This window comes from Excalfactoria chinensis, chromosome 1 (assembly GCF_039878825.1).
Source record: "Excalfactoria chinensis isolate bCotChi1 chromosome 1, bCotChi1.hap2, whole genome shotgun sequence".
NCBI lineage: Eukaryota > Metazoa > Chordata > Aves > Galliformes > Phasianidae > Excalfactoria > Excalfactoria chinensis.
Genome location: NC_092825.1, coordinates 137,805,602 through 137,823,340, shown reverse-complemented (window position 1 = coordinate 137,823,340; position 17,739 = coordinate 137,805,602). Strand labels below are relative to the sequence as shown.

Sequence of the window (17,739 nt, the reverse complement as noted above, 5' to 3'; positions counted from 1 at the left end):
ATGTAATACCATAACTTTAACATGTTATGACAATTGTAACTTAAATTCACCTTTCAGTTTATGATTCAAAGGACAAAACACTAGATAAAAAAAATAATGCAAGGCACACTAATAGCATTGAGAACAACAGAAACAGAAAATCAGGGCTCGTTTTATCTCCTGTCAACCACAGAAAGGCTGTCAAAGGTTGTAATCCTTTCACACATTATTAGAAGTCTTGAAACAAGCAGAGCTGGTAGCACTCTACAATCATTGATGCCTTACAATTAATACATTAAACAATTCACAAATTGCTGTAATTTTGCCAGACTTTAGAATGTTAGTAGGAAATTCTCTACTTCTGCAACAGGCTGATACCTTTGAAACAAAAGAGTTAAGAAACTGTATCAAGGTATTACTGCCAAAAACTTGTTGCCAGTGTTATCAATAAGAACGGGCCTTTCTAACTTTGGAGTGGAAGTCTGACCTTCAACAGGGTAACTACTCATAGTTACTTCTGAAGAAGCGTCCTAATTCGCCCAAAATGTAGGAAAATCCTCTTCCCAAAAGGTGGTTTGCAAATGCACAATAGGAATTTCATAAAAACCCTTCAGCTTTATTTTGTGATTTCCATGAAACATTTTGTATCGAGCCTCCTCCAGCCCACAAGTCAAAGCTCCAACAGGACTGAGGTCTTTTCTACTGGTCTTCTAAGTGAATCTCAATGCAGAGAGCTCTGCATTCTCTAAACAGTTTCAGTGGTTCCAACAAATAATAATAATAACAATAACAACAACAATAATAACAACAACAACAACAACAACAATAATAATAATAATAAAAGACAGCAGAAAGACTGTCTCTCTTCTTTTAACACCCCCTCTCTGGGTATTTAATGAAAAATGAACCAGCCTCAGTGGGAACCAAAACCACAAAGTTGGAAGGAGGAAACGGGAAGAGCAGTCTTACAGAGAGGGAAAGTGCTGCAAAGAAGACAACAAGCATTTTGGGAGACCACCTTTCATAGACAGGTCAGAGTAAGGAGACTGTGAGTACTGCAGGTGCATTAAAGAAACAAAAGTTAAGTGAAAACTACAGTCCTATACATCTTAGAATTTAAGTTTGGCTTCCTCGAATTCTCTATTTCATTATTGTGAGCAAACAATTCTGTAAGTAATCTGCAAACCACAGATCTCATTTCCATGAAATGCCTGGCCGGCATAAATTGCAGCAACCTCTCAGTGCTTCAGATTATTTTTGTATTAGTTGCACTATTTGAAAGCCGTACTTTGAATATAAATTGCAAAAACCTTCTGAGAATCAAAACAAGGAGATGGTATAGTTCCATGTAGTGGTATTAGTTTTGTTACTGTGTTAAGAGTAAGATAGGGAAAACATTCAGAAACATTGTTTTTAAAATACTGACGCTGAGGAATACAAACATCAAAACTGAGTAATGTCATTGACTCTCATGCTGCTGTACTATAATGAACATGTGAAATCATAAAATTATATGTAATTACTTCATTTTTCAGCTTGATTTTCTATTCTAGCTCCCATTTTACTAAATCTTGTAACTCATTTGTTCTGCCTTCTGCACTAAGGTTCACCAAAGATCCTCATACAATGTACAAAACCCAGAAATATAACCAGAAAGAGATTAGAGAAAAAGATTGATAATATTATCATTTCTTTCCCAGCTTTGCAGCTGTAATATCTACCATTCCATCCAGAAAATGTCTACAGCAAACTGCAACTATCTGAAAGGGAGGTTGTAGAGAGCTGGAGGTCATTCTCTTCTCCCATGTAACTAGCAATAGGACTAAAGGGAATTGTCTCAAGTTGTACAATGGGAGATTCAGTTTGGATGTTAGGAAATACTCTCTTCTCCAAGAGAGTAGCCAAGTGCTGGAATGGGCTGGAATGGAGGTGGTGGAGTCACTGCCCCTGGAGGTGCTCAAGAAACATACAGATGTACTGAAGGACATGGTTTAGCTGGCAATATTGGTGGTAGGTGAATGGCTGGACTGGGTGATCTCAGAGGTCTTTTCCAATCTTGGTCACTACAATTGTATGACTCTAAATTAGAACTTGTACGTGTAGTACACATAATTCAGGCATATACAAAAACAAATGTATAAAGCATGTTTATTAATAAAAAAAAAAAAACAACAAAACAAGAAAAACAGATAGAATGTTAACAGCTTACTAAATCAACATTAACTTGAATTGCATACCTGAACATAATGTCGGAGAACATAAACAATTTCCTCCTTCTGAGCCTTCTCGGATAAAATTTTGTGGAATTTAACGAAGTCTTTTGTACCCATTTCTGCATAAAGAACAACAACTGGGCCATCCTCTTTGAGAGTTGGGTATTTGTGATCTCCTTTAAAAAGATACGGCCTGGGTCTGATTTGAGAAACAAATAATTGTGTAACTACATATTCAGAAGAGAAATAAAAACAGTGTCAGTTTTTCCGCTTCAAAATTGGAGAACGATTATATATGATAAGCTTATACTCTTATACACCAGAAATGAACGAGCTACATAAAACCATTTCAAAATAATCACAGTTGCTCACAAAAGAACTTAAAACACCACTTTTCAAATTAAAGTCTCAAAAACTGAAAAATCAGCATCAACTATAAGTACTTTAATGTATTTTATCAAATTGCAACACAGAGAGAAAAATGAAAAGCACAGCATCGGCATTCGGGGCAATAATTGCTTACAGCAAGAACATTTTAATTGAAATGACATTAGATCTATTAGAGATATACCGAGCAATCAGTGAGTAACAAAACAGCAGAAGGGAATTCAGCAAAGTTCAAGAAAGCTGCTAACACACATGGAAACTATGTGAGGTTATCGCTTATACCATCAAGCTTTTTTAATTTAGTAATTTTGCTAATTTTGATTGCCCACCTACCCTCCTCATTCAATGCCATGACTGTAGAAAAGTCATGCTTTTGTACCTGCAATAAGTTAAATATTTTCTTAGATGACTGCAAATATCTTTTGATTAAGTAGTGGGAAAGTAACGGGTAATACAATTAAGTAATGTTCTCAAGGTGCTAAATATCGATAAGCACTTTTTTTTCCCAAAGTTGCTTTTGTACAGTCACACTGGAAAGATCAATAAACTCTCTCCAAACCTTCCCGAGGCAACCCAAGAAATTCTAACCCAACATATTCTGCACAAATGTGTGCACTGCAGCTATTCAAAAATCATACTCGTAAGGCCTGAGAAGAGCTCTACATGCCACAGTTTCTGTGCTGCAAATCTTAGGAACATCTTCCTCGTAAAATCACAGGATAATTTACATTGGAAGGGATCTTTGGAGGTCATCTGCTTCAATTCCTCACTCACAGCAGTGTCAATCTGTACCAAGCTGCTCATGGCCTTGACATTCTATATAAGCTTGGTAGGTGTGTAGTAAGATACAACATCTGCAAGGCAAAGACCAAAGAAGGAGCCTGGCTTGAGAATAAACTTGGAGCATGCAGCCATATGTTGCAGAAGTGTCAGGTAAGCTTTTTCTTGCTCATCGCAGGACAGGAAATACAAAGTAGGTGTCATAAGGAAATCTGAAACAATTGTTAAATAAGTAAGCTCTGTTCAAGAATGTCCCAGTGAATGCAAAAATAGTGATGTGACTTCAGAAACTTCCTTCCAATACCCACAGATACTACAGCTGCCACAGTCATTCATAGGGTGCCAAAAGCCTAAATCAAAGGAGGTTCTCTTTCCTTCACCAGTCACCTAGGCATAAGAGATCAACGATCCCTGGTCTCAAAAAATACCAACAGCTGTCACAGCAGTCCTGAGAACCGACAGTCTCTAAGAATGCATTTCACATTACAGTGACCAAGCTTCACTGAAAACTTAAGCACTGAGTAAAATAACACAGCACAGGGCTACCGTAATGACCTGCAATTTTGGAACTAAAGCATTAAGTAAATCCAAGATGAACCTTCATTCTGTTTCTCTTTAAAACTGAACAGCAATGAAGGATTGATTCTTTTACTGCTATAAGCTAATTAATTTCTTGCTAAGAGTCTCTCATGAGAATGCTGCCAGAAAGGTAAGGAACAGAAGATCAGCAGGCAAAATTGATAAAATAATATGTGGATGTGTGTCCTGGCACCTATTAACCAGCTACTACGGTACTACAGGCAACGACATCCTTGTACAGATAGTTTCCAAAACAGCATGTATGACTCTCATCAGATATTTCTGCTCTCGGCTGAAAATGTCCCAGAAAGCGTAGTGTTGTTTTCAAGATACAAAATTCTAATCATTTTATCACTGAAGATTTTTCTTTGAAACATCCAAGGCCGTTGAGCGGCCCATTGCATCTTCACAGAATAGTTTCTATTAGAGCCACACAGCCCACTGGAACATAACTGAAACAAATCACGGTGGATGCTGCATAAAGGAAGGGCTGGAACAAAACCTTGATCTTGACATGTAGACCTTATCCTTTTGGTCTCTCCTCAGTCCAAAGTTCCTGAGCTCTCCTAGACATCAGACTGAGCTGATGGATCTGCACAAAATAATGCTGTAAGCTCTTATTTCTTTCACTGAGGCTTGAAACTACAATCCCTATAAAACAGAGTATTTCTTCTTATTCCTGTTCCTTACAGGGAACTTAAAAGTATAATTGAAAACTTCGCTTAAGCCTGGCTTAACTGAAAGAGTCAGGGCAGACAAAAGACCAAAAAACAACAAAAAGCACAAGGGAAAATAGTTCAAAATAGGAGGAGTTCAAAAAGGAGGAGCATACATCAAAAAAACCAAAAGACTACTTGTCCTAAAAGCCACAGAGAGAAAAAACAACTGAGTTAGAGGAACCAACAGCAAGACAGTACACTGTCCCATATGTCATTACGTACACCACACAGAAAAGGCAGAGGAGGAGCACAGCCCTTTCTATATCACTTAGGCTCTAAGTCTCCAGCACTAATGACTGAACATTTGCTACTCAGAGCATAACTGGAACTAATAGTGGAAACTACTTGGAGAGGAATATTTTTTCTTAAAAGTTTAGCTTTGGGAACTCTAAATATTTGAGTGATTCAGCTATTTCTGGGCTAGATAAAAGGAGAAGAAGTTCAATAAGATTTTGTCCCTGCAGCCATAAAGGTTGCAATGCAAAGAACAGTACACTCAGACATTGTGGTAATTCTTTTCTTTTTTTTACAGTTTACATTTGGTCAAAATCAAACTCCAAGAATTATGGCTCACTACATCATCTTTCAGGTTCAAACCTCCATGAAGTAGCTGAGAGTACAGATTGAGAGTATGATGACTTTGACCACTGCAGAAAGAAAAATAAAACCACACCTACATAAACCTACATCTTGAAAAAATACAATTGTTTTCTGCTTTGGTACAGGTTAAACATCTTGCTTTCAGAATTATTTATTTACTTGAATAGGTTCTACATTATTTCATGGCCGTAACTCATTATGGATCAATGGTAGTTTCCACTGGATGAAACCTACAGAGTTGTGATAGGTGCACAAGTTAAGAAAAGTTATGCCAGTTCATGTAGATTCCTTTCTCACTCCTACAGTTCAGAAACCCTCAAATACATTGACAACAACTACATAAACATGTCTGCTGGTAGAAGTATAGACTTGCATGGAACGGTATGTTTGCACACTGTAAACTTGACTATCTCACACCAACAAAAAGAGGAAAAAAATCTGTGGTTAGAGGAGCAAAGTTCTGTGTTTTATATTAAAAGTGTATTTTGATACATAATTAATGAATTTCCACAACGCTGAGTGTTTAAAATATTCCAGAATCAGAAGTAACTCCCTTGGAATAACGTGTATTTTAAATAGGCAGTAAGTACTGTTTTATGGGGTTGTTAATATCAAGTGTACAGCATGCAAAATTCCAAACTATTTCAAGCAGAAGTGTTATAATGCATTTTGGTTTTTAGGAATGCATTTTTTTTTTCTCTTAAAACAAGATCATGACATTTACCTCTTATTAGCCTTCTTCAGAAGCTTTTTAATTTCATTAGTCTTACAGGTGTGCTTCTCATGGATAACCACAAATGCGCTGCAGCCTTCTGGTGGAGGTTCATCAGCTGCAATCTAATATTTCAACAATTATACTTAACCAGAATACTTTGATTGCACTTAAACTCATATCCCTCTGATTAAAATAACAGCTGTCATTGAGTTGTGTTTCTAATTAAGCCCATTCAAAGTTGTGTACATGTGAAAACAGTAATGGAAAATATTAAAAGAACGAGACCAAACTTTGTGAGATGCAGTCTATCAAATGTGGTCATATTCCAGAAAACGCAAGTATATTTATATTCTGTAATGATGGGGCTCAGAAATGTCCTCCATAGGATGATATGACGAACTGCACTCAAAGGCATTTTTAATTTTAGTTACTGTCAATATTTGACTACTCTGTCTTTCAAATTCTGAAATATTAACATAATGGAAGAGATGAGAAGTCCACTAAATTACAGATCTAAATGTCTCGCATCTGTAGGAAATCTCCCACTTTGGGAAATGTCTGAATTCCCATTACTGTATTTAAAGCAATGTAAAAACAAATAAAGAATCAAATAAAACCACTTGAATTTTAAGAAAGAACAATTTAAAAACAAAATAAAACTATCCTGGAAGTAAAGCTATTCATACAATTAAGCACAAATATTTATTCTGCACAATAAAACCAGCTTATAAAGCATAACATTGTGCCTTTTATAATACAGATCAGATTCGACTGCAAAAAACCACCAGCATGTATATTAATTACTGAATTGCAATAATGAAAATGATTTACTCTGAAGCCAAAATAGCACATAAATCATTCACCAAATGTATGGGAGAATATATTCCTCAAATATACCTGCTGAAACATCTGAACAGTTGGAGAATACGCCCGTATGGAAAGTGCAAACTTCAACAGATTGATTTGGAAATTGGATAAAAATTGTCCTGCTTTCTTCAAGATTAAATTGTAATATGAATACTCTGTATCTGTTGAAGAAAAAAAACAACAAATTTTTAGTATTTAGTTTCCAACTGCATGACATCTCTATCGGTGAAGTGTAATAGGCAAATATTACTTAAGCACTGACAGGCACTTAAATTTTCAATGCTGTCCACTGACAACTGTTGCCTTTACTACCAGTTCTAAAGACCTAATGTAACACAAATGAACCAGAAGTGAGCAGAATAGCGCCAGTTAACAACTAAAGCATTTTCAGCAATATACAAATCCAGTCAAGACAATAATACCACCCTGCAGACTTATAGATGGAAAGCACTGAGTAGAGCTTATTCATTTCTTTCTGTTTCTCAAGTTTCTACTTCCAATGCAAAATGTGAAGGTTATTTACATTTAATGAGCATTATTTTAAAATTATTTTCTCATATTTAGTTATGGAACATTCAAACCATGCAGCTTATATTAATAAAGCTCTTCTGAAGGTTAATATTCTTTAGTCTACTCTCACATCATATTTCTTCCCTGGAAATACATGATAAACAAGATTATGAGAAGGGATGTGGCTTCCCATCCCAGTAATCCTCAAACAACCTTGCCTTCTCAAAACCAAAATTAGGAATCCAAGTAAAAAAGGAAGGTGAGTGCTGTCTGGGAACAACAGAAATTATAATAAGGAACTGTGGCTGGAAATCAGTAATTTCCATTTCTTCTTGAAGTGGAATATTTATAGAATCACAGAAGGATCCAGGATGGAAAGGACCCCAAAGATCATCCAGTTCCAACCTCCTGCCTGTGGGCAAGGACATTTCCCACTAGGTCAGACTATCCAGTGCCCCATGCAACCCAGTCTTGAATGTCTCCAGGGAAGAGGCACCCACAGCTTCTCTGGGCAGCCTGTGCCAGCACCGCAACACTCTCACACACTTACCCTCTTTCAGTTTAAAGTCGTTACTCCTTGTCCTGTCATTACATTCCCTGATGAAGAGTCCCTCTCCAGCTTTCCTGTAGGTACCCTTCAGGTACTGGAAGGCTGCAATGAGTTCTCCCCAGAGTCTTCCTTCTCCAGGTGGAACTAGCCTAGCCCTCAGCCTGTCTCCATAGCAGATCTGCTCCAGCCCTCTGATCATCCCTGTGGCCCTCCTATGGACCCACTCCAAGAGCTTCACATTCTTCTTACTGTTGGGAACCCCAGGGCTGAAGGCAAAAGTATTGATGGGGCCACATAAGGGCAGAACAAAGGGGGACTATCACCTCCCTCACCCTGATAGCCACCCCTCTCCTGATACAGCCGAGTAGGGTTGGCTTTCTGGTCTACACATGAATAATCTCATGCTCTCTTCAGGCACAAGCTTTTTACCAAGCTGTGAAAAACAACAACAGTGTCTTCTTAAAGAATTTAAGAAATAATGTTCATCAAAAATTTGAACTGCTCTAAATGCATTATACAGGGCCATGGCCATGTACTTTTGAACACAAAACAAAAAGACAGAGAACCAAAGCTGTTACCATAGCACACATTGCACACAATCCCTGTTCCAGAGGTTGGTCGTCCACTGAAGAACAGATGAAATACGCACAAGCCAATGCAGAACAGACATAGTGGTAAAAACAATCTAACTAACCAGAACGTATTTTACTTATGTGACTAAATACCAGCTATGACTAAATGCAGCAATTAAGGATCTTTTGTGTGTGTGATTACAATATTTTCCTAAATAGTTGAAAAATTACAGCAAGGGAAAGTGAATTGATGAGAGAAACCACTCTCACTGCCCATCTTAAATCTATCTGTGTTCTTGTATTCTGAAGGTGCTCTTTCTGCGCAAAAGGAATTATCGTCCCAGTGGGATTTTCACAGTCTGAAAATTACCCTTCATGACCTTATATGTCTCATTTTACCCAACTCAGATGCAGTAGATCACAGAAATACCTGTATTAAATAATGACTGCAGCTATCAAAATGATACTCCTTTGCCATATTCCGAGCCACGTATCACAACCTACAGGTCAGTTTTGGTCTGTTAACTGCACCCTACTCTACATGTGAATAAACTTCTGAGCAAGTTCTCATGAAAAGGATCTCTTGAGATGGAGGTAAAAATAAATAAATAAAAATCAATAAAATTCCATAACATGGGAGATGAAGGAAAAAAAAAATCCACAACAAAACTTGGAGAAGAAGAAACGTGGCAACACTCGATCATTCATCATTCTGATATGAAAATATCAGAAAACATCATTTTACTCTGTAGACAGCTGAGTCTTTCACTGTTCCTGTCCAACAGGGGGATTATGGTAATTTTAATTACAGCTTATGTGATACCCTGAGTTTGCATTGCAAGATTTCACTCCCATTATAGATTAGATGGAACACAACTACTAAGCAGTTTCTTCCTTGACTTGTTTCCTTGCCCAAGTACTGTAGGAATACTTCTACTACCGTAAGATACCACCACAACTACTTTCATTTCTATGTTAGCAAGGAATGTTTTCTCTAAAGTTTACTCATTAATTTGTATCTCAAAATTATTAAGTCATTTTTTAATTTCTGGAAGTTAGGAAGTATCTTTTCAGCTACCGTTTGCCTTCAGATTGGCAATGCTTTTTGTGTACTGTATTCGTAACTAAGCACTTCCTGTCCTCTCGCTTTCCTTTTTATAATCTCAAAGCTTTTGTTCCTAGAGCTCCTTCTCCTTCTTAAAATTCATTATTTAGAAAGGCTTCATTTGTTATTATTTACTATTGAATATATATATGTATCAGGACTTCCAAGGAGTTGTCTTCCCATAAGCTGTGTACAATCATTTCCATCAAACTTGAAATTAACTGGGCTATTTCTACTTACACTAACACTGCTGGCCTCATTCAGGCTACAGTTGTACCTCTTTAAGTTTCAGCATGTTAAATCAACCCACACCAACAGCTATATGAGCATGCAAAAACATCTTTTTCTAAGATTATTATATGCTTCAAACTATTTTCATATAGTATTTGCTCTTTGATACATGACAACCTCCAGCCCTTCAGGCACACTGTTAACAACATACCCTATGCTGAAAAGTAGAAGCTGTAATAAATTTCTAGGATGTTAGAAGGAATCACGGAGAAACAGATGTTTTGGTTGTAAAGTGTTGCATGATAGCACAGAGCCATTAAATTCATTAACAAAGTTGATTAAAAAATAAGTGGGATGATAATGATAGGGATACAGCTCCAGGTCTGAAACATCCAAACATAAATGCACAAGCCTGCATATGTACCATCTGTAAGCTGCCATTCTAGTCAATATAGTTTAGCAGTCAACAAAACATGAAAAGCTATTTAGCTCACTCTAAAGATGTCTGATTTTGCCAGCTGAATAGCTCTCTCCTGTAGCCAAACTAGCCAAACTGACTACAAGGACTGAAGCAGACAGCTAAGAAGTAAGCCCGTATTTAACATCTACATTTTCTGACCACAGTCTACAGCTGTATCTCATATTACAGTTAGATTAAGTATAATGTAACAAAAGGGAGAAGATCAGGATGGTCACAAAAGGGAAGCCAAAGTCTATATTGGAGCTCTTTGTGACTCCATGCCAAGTGAGAATACGCACCCCAAAATTAATCTGAAAACATGCTGGTGCCTCACAGAATTGAAAGTGCTGTGGCACAGAAAGCAGAGTGAGCAAACACAAGGGACTTAGTAAAGTCAAAAGACCAATGGGTGACAGGCTTATTGGTTTGAAGTATGAGAGTATGGAGATTGTTCCAAATGCATATATATGTGTATTTGTATCTATAGACCCATCAGGGAATTAAGTGTGCCCAGGTTACAGCAGTTCAAGCAGTCATCAGCCAGTTGAACTCCCATAAACTCAAGCCAGATGCCAGTATGAATAGAATAGTTTATTTTATTGCATGATTATTACAGAAAAGTGCCATGCCTGTGAGACTGTATCATTTCCTCTGCATGATTGGTATGGGCATAAAAACACTCAGTCTGTTTTAGTTTTGAATAATGTTGGTCTAATAAAGCGTGCACTGATAAACTGCCTGTATCTGCAAAAGACAATTTGCATTATTGCTGTTTATGTGGAATATATTTTTCTATTCTACTGGAGAAAAGAGTTTCCTTATTAGCGTATGTGGGGCTTTTTGTTTCATCTGTTTTGTTATTGTAGTTGGCTTTGGGTGTTTTTCAGTATTTGTGAGGGAGTTGATAACATATAAACTAAATCACTTAGGAAGACAATAAACACTCCAGTTACTGTTTGTCAGCAGGTAACTGACTACTTACCTTCACTCCATCTTCCTAAATTAACTTTCTGAGATATAAAATCAGCAGCAAGTTTAAAGTGCAGTTTCATTATTTTCTAACAGTGCTTCTCTTTACAATTAAATTATTAAATCTTAGAGTTCTTTATAACTTACGTACAGCCCAAAATAGCAGCAAATTCAGTTCAAAACTTTCTGCAAGCCCACAGCCAAATGTGTTTCATAATAAGTAACTATACGGAACGTTGTCTGTGCTACCGGAAGATCTCACTGTAATTTATTAGGGCGTATCTCATCATTACCCTTTCAGATATTTTTCATAGCACATATGCTCACTCACATCCAAGTTGATTTGAGTCATTATTAAAGAAAGTGTTATAACAATCACACTAACCCTACAAAATGTTATACCAAATTCCACATACGTTTTTCCTACTTCAAATCTAGAATTTCTTAACCTTCTAAGATTTCTTTTTTTTTTTGTTCGAAACCACCCTGTTATCCATTTTACCAACTGTTCATATCATAAGGATCGTCACTCACCTCAACCAATCTTTTCTACCAACTGTTCACATCATATCAACTGTATCTTAACTACTCATTTCAAGAAAAGAAGGAAAAAAAAAATAAATCTAGAAATGACTTCTAGGAGTCATCTTATCTAAATTTCTACTTAGAGGAGATCCAACTTCAATGCTAGATATAGCTGCTCTGGGCCTTGAGCACAGAGTTCTGAGTACCTCCCAAAATGGTGACTGTACAACCTGGACTGTACAACAGTCCACTTACTCACACCCACAGCAAAAACATTTCTCCCAATCTCTAACCAGAATTTCCATGTTTCACCTTCTGCCCACTGATACATTTTATTGCAGATCTTCACGAAGGGTCTGGCTCTATCCTCCATACATCACGCTATCAGGCAGTTGAAGATATAAGATCTGCCCTTACTCTTCTCTCCTTCAGGCTGAATACAAACCAGTTCACAGTCTTTCCTCACAAGTCTGCACCAGTTCCCCAAGCACTGTGATGACCTTATCCTTTGCCAATGTCTTTCTTGTAACGGAGAGCTCCGAACTGCCCTAGTATTACAGAAGCAGTCTTGCAATTGCCACAGTGAAATAATCACTTTTCTCATCTTGCTTGCTACACTCAAGCAACTCAGTAGGAAACTGGCCTTCACAGGCCTAATGGTGCAATGAAACTCACTGTTGGCAAGAATACACAGCTCTGTTTCTCAAGGACTGCTTTCCACTCAGCCAGTGCCACTCTTGTCCTGTTGCTGAAGTTATTCCAGCCCACATGCACAAATCCTTCAAGTGTCTTTAGTGCTGAATTTTCAGCTCTTTCTCCTGGCCCATCTCTCCAGCCTGCCAGCTCCTTGATTCATCCCAGTTCTGTACCACCCACAACCCTGTAGTGCAAGACACTACCCAGAGCTTTGATAAAAGACGTTAAGCAGTTAGCTATGGTACATAGCATAACAAACGCCACTAGTAGACAGACACAAATCAAACTGAGCTTTGTTCCATGTTCCATATCCTGACACTCTTACACAGAAAGCTCCACACAGCACTCGCCACTCAGGCTTACTGTTCTCAGTTATTCTCTGGTTTTGTTTATATCCCTTACCTCAGACTATCCTCAAGTTTTCATTAGCTCACATAACTTTTTGTCCTTCCAGATTACGTCCCACACCTATAACCACAATTCTTTGTACATCATCTGCTTCTACTAGACCCCTTCTGAAAAAAAAAAAAAAAAAAAGAAAAAAAAAAAAGAAGGGCAATGAGGTGGAGGCAGTGAGAAAACAGAGCAGAACATCACATTCTACTCAACACAAAAATGCTCCATGCAATCATAAGCAAGGAACTGTTGTTCACCATGTTGGTCTCTGTTCCATTTCCACCGATTTCTAAGTCTATTGCTTGTTTGGGCATTGCTAAGCACTAAAATTAATGCTCTCACGGACTTAATCTCAGGGACACAACAAACTTTTTGACTTGTATTCAGTCACAGAGACGTGTTGTTCCTTGAGTTCTATTTCCCTGCAATATATTATATTCTGAGCATGATAGGGATTAATTTCCATCATCTCACTTATGTTGCTGGCATGATTCTACTTTTCAGCTTCTGATTACTTACATTAACGTTCAATTTATTTAAAGCTTCTTCTAGCGGCATGTCCCCTTGCCTTAAAGAATGCTAATATTTTGAAATAAAGAGCAAATGAAACAAACTTCACTTGTTCAGAAGCTTTTTCACCTTGTTCATCTATTAAACTTCCAAATAGGTTTACTAACAAGTAACCTGTTGAAACATTTTTTGTTATTAGATCTTGCTCTTTCTACTAAGCTGCTCCTTAAGATATTTTCAGAGATGGCTCACCTTCCTTTATGATTAATTCAGTTGATTTTATCTCAAAACTTCTAGCAACTTAATATTCCATCATCACAGAAAGCATTTCATTATGTTTTGCCATCAATACTATTCTAAAACATAAACATGTTAATACAGCCTCTATGTCACTGAGAAGTATTAAATATGTTTGTGCTTTCTTCCTTTTTTTCCTTTAACTATCATTTTCATTTTAGCCATTTGTGTGATTCTCTCCTCTCCAAGCATACTCTTTCCACAACACATTAACTCTGAATATTCCTATAAACTCTTGCTGAATCATATCAGAGGGGAGGTGTATTTAATCTTAGCATTTCTGTTCCACGCTGTAAAAGCAGCTCAGTCCATCTCGTCTTCCTTGTTTTTAAAACAGCCCTGAGAGAAGCTGAAACTTTCTGAAAGAAAACTGCTTAACAAGCAGTCACGGAAGAGACAGGTTTTACCTGACTGCAAGTAGCTAACGTGTTAGCTTGATTCTCATAAAGTACAGAAAGGCAAACTTATTAAAACTAGCATGCTGTTCAACTTACCTCCTTGCTTATAAATTGTTAATTCTCGTACAGTTTCCAAGAACTGCCAAAACTTCTCATTACCATCTTCTGCAATAAATTCACTGTTCAAAAAATAGAAATGAATTGTCCATAGGTTGACTTTCTTCAAAGACATACCACAGTAAAAATCCTCTGCTGTTTTGAAGTAACAACAAAAACAAAGACCCAGCAAGAATGGAGCACTTAATACCTGGTATGTTTTGGTTCAGTTTTGAACAAAATACTACCAAACCAAACTTTACCATCAGAGCTGTAAAGTAAAGAGACTACTAATAAACACAATGTGTTCTCTCTTTATTTTATCCATTTGCTTACCAATATACTGTCGTATATGAAACCAGTTGAGAATACAAACTTTTATTAAATAGTATCTACATATACAAACAAGAACACAGCGTTGGGTTACATTTTTAATTCAATCACAGACTTTTATCCGTTACAGTGTTTACTTTGATAAAGAAGGGAGGTCGCCACCTCTCAAACACTTTCAAAGGCAGGTTATTCATAATAATTGAAAAAAGGCTGAATTTGCTTTATTCTGAATACAGTTTTTACACTTAATGGTAACACTTCTGAAGTCTTTCTTAAGGAAACATCAGCTGTTGCTATCATGAGTGCATTGTTTTCTAATGTTTACTTTGGAACCTTGCCACTTCTTTGATTACAGGAGCTTGCAGTTCCCCCTTTTGTGGGAGTCCTCCACACAGCATTAAGCACGTTGAGGTTAAATAAGCAAAAGATTCTGTAAAACAAACAGGCTGAGGAGCCACAAACATCTAACACTGGAAAGCACCTAGGCTTCAATACTTTTAATTTATGATTGTAAATTAGCAGTACGCTTCTAGAAGGCGTGATTTACTACCGCAGCTCATCTTCCTTAATGTGTTCCCTTAACTTGAGCGAGAGGATCATGACCAGAGGATCATAGAACTACTGAATAATTGGGTTGGAAGTGACCCCAAAGCCTACCCGGTCCCAACTCACTGCAGTGGGCAGGGCAGCCTCTCACTAACCCAGGCTGCCCAGGGCCCATGCAGCCCGGCCTTGTGTACCTCCAGGGCATAACGTCCAGGGACGGGACACACTTTTGCTCATAACACACCAGGCTCAGTTACTACATCAATCTTTCCTGCAAAGCGTCTGAGTAGGTTAATGACAGAATAACGACAGAAAGTACGCTGAGAGCGGGGGAAAGGGTGCTAACGGCACAGTGCAACAGCAGAAAGTGAACAGTTTCCCTAACTCGAGCGATAGAGAGAACGAGGACCCACCTCCCTCCTCCCCCCTCCCCGACCCGGCCGCCGGCCTGGGCAGCAAACGCCGCTCCCTTCCCCCGAGGAGGGCGGCGGGGGCTGCACGCACCTCGCCTCCAGCAGCAATGGGGTCGCCGGCCATTTCGCCGCCAGCCGGGCCGTCACGGCCGGGGAGGAGGCCGGGTCCCCGCGGCAGGGACACGTCCACACCCGCAGGAGGACCAGAAAAACGAGCAGCAGCGAGACGGGAGCGGCAGCCATAAGACAGCGCCAACCACACTCAGTCACCACCCACGCAGCTCCCGCTGCCCGGAGCTCGGCGTGCGCGCCTCGCCTCGCCCCGCCCACGTAACCAATGCTGCATTCCCATTGGCCGCCCTGTGAGCTCCCTATCGGACTATTGGTCATTCTAGACGCCAATCACGGACAGACGCCATATAAATATAGTGGAGTTGTACATTAGGCTTCGACACGCGGCTCCGGGATGTGAGCGCATGCGCGGAGTAGCGGCTCGCAGTGGGGAGGTGTCTCTGCGCGCGCAATGGAGTGTTGGTAGCGGTTCGTTCGTGAGGCGGGGTGCTTCTCTAGCTGATACGTGGGCTGTGTTGGGTTTATTGAGGGAAAGATAGGGAGAAAAAGTTTGCTGCTGTAGCACAGCTTTTGCACCAGATTGCCCGGAGAGGTGGTGGAAGCTATTCAGGGTCAGTCTGGTTAGACTAGGTGGTCTTTACGGGTCTCTTCCTAATCAAACCACTCTGTATTTGCCACACAGCAGAACCAAAGTTTTGTTGCCATTAGTTATGGAAATACAGCTGCCTGTACTGTGGTGAGATAAAATGGAGCTCTAAATCAATGGTAAGATAATTAGCCTCGGCTGAATTGCAGAAAATCATTAAGTGAGGGTTTTTGTCTTGCAGAAAGATCCTTTCTGCTTAAATGCAGAGGTCTCCGTTGGACACAAAATCTCTTTCCCAACACATTTATCTCTCCAATTTAGCGTTATTGTTTTGTCAGGTTCCCTATCTTGTCCAACCTCCTGCTCAGAGCAGGTCTCTGAGGTCTTCGTCCACCTCAGGGATGGCACCTACTCCTCTTTGGGCGGCTTGATTCTGCTCTTCAGAAATAAGCATGGTTTTGTAACAGAGCAGCACCTTTCTCATGAAGGGAATATTTGTGTGTGTCCATCTACATTCCAATATTTGTATTAATCTTCCCTTTCCTTTGGAACCTTAACTACATTCTAGCCGCAAAGAGCCAAGGTACGCTATTCAGAAATAGATTTCTTCATATTCATGCAAAGGCAGATTTTAATCTTATAAGCAGTGTGCAAACTTAGGAGATGGAGAGCAGACTTAATCTTCATTCTTCTAGCAGAGTTTGATGTAATTAAGTATTCCAAATAAGAGACTTAGACATTCCTGTATGCACATTCCATATGTATGAGGAAAACCCCCCGTTCTCCTGAACCATTTTTCAGCAGAACAGAAAAACAATTACAGTAGAACTTTAAAATTATTTGTCTCACAGCTGTGTAAATAAGAATTGATTATCATAGCTGTTTCAGTGTGAATAGAGGAAGTGATTAATGAGGGTTTCTCAGTAAGATGCAAATGTTTTCTAGTATAAGTCCTAGTGAGCTATGTCTACTTAATTGCAACAGCAGCGTTAAGTGAGAATAAGTTGAACTTTGTCAGTGTAATCAGCTGAAAATACAACTTTCCTTTTACAGACTGAAAATTTTTGAGCTACAGGACTTCCTTTCTCCCTTACCTGGAGGTAATACAAATGACAATCACTAGTCAAATGATATTGCTGTTACCTAGTTATTGATTTACAACCTTCTCAGCAATGACTGCTGGCATCCTTTTGCTTTGCTGTGAGTTTGGATGCCGATCTCTTCAGAACCTGTCAGTGTCATTCTCTGCATTATGAACATAGCAGGCCTTTCAGGTATTTCCCTGAAGAGATTAAGTATGAACGTTAAGTACTGAATTGCTTTTCATCCATGCCACTGGAAATGGAGACCAACCTGAATGATAAGATTAGCATATGTCTATATAGCGATATTATGCAATTAGCATATGTCTATATAGCGATATTATGCAATTATCATATGTCTATATAGCGATATTATGCAGTAAACAATGCAGAATGTATTTTATAATTTGTTATCTCTTCATTTGACATGCACAGAAGAGCAAATAATAAAAACAAAATTGTAGGAAAAGTAACAAGCCTGATATCAGCAGCTCAGAAGCTGTTCAGTGGCAGCTCTCTTGGTGATCATAATCTATGCTGCTTTGCTGTAAGC

General features: G+C 38.6%; 1 protein-coding gene across 2 annotated transcripts in view; it reads right to left on the bottom strand.

Moving 5' to 3' along the window:
• Positions 1–15,764, bottom strand: part of UGGT2 (UDP-glucose glycoprotein glucosyltransferase 2) — a 68,271-nt gene extending 52,507 nt beyond the window's left edge. For both annotated transcript variants that reach the window (XM_072361509.1, XM_072361510.1), the window contains exons 1-5: positions 15,538–15,764; positions 14,155–14,237; positions 6,870–7,000; positions 5,982–6,094; positions 2,217–2,391 (exon numbers count right to left, since the gene is read on the bottom strand). In XM_072361509.1, coding sequence (XP_072217610.1) covers positions 2,217–2,391; positions 5,982–6,094; positions 6,870–7,000; positions 14,155–14,237; positions 15,538–15,689 — 654 coding nt within the window. In that variant the 5' untranslated portion in view covers positions 15,690–15,764. The remainder of the gene's footprint in view (positions 1–2,216; positions 2,392–5,981; positions 6,095–6,869; positions 7,001–14,154; positions 14,238–15,537) is intronic.
• Between the last annotated feature and the right edge of the window lie 1,975 nt (positions 15,765–17,739).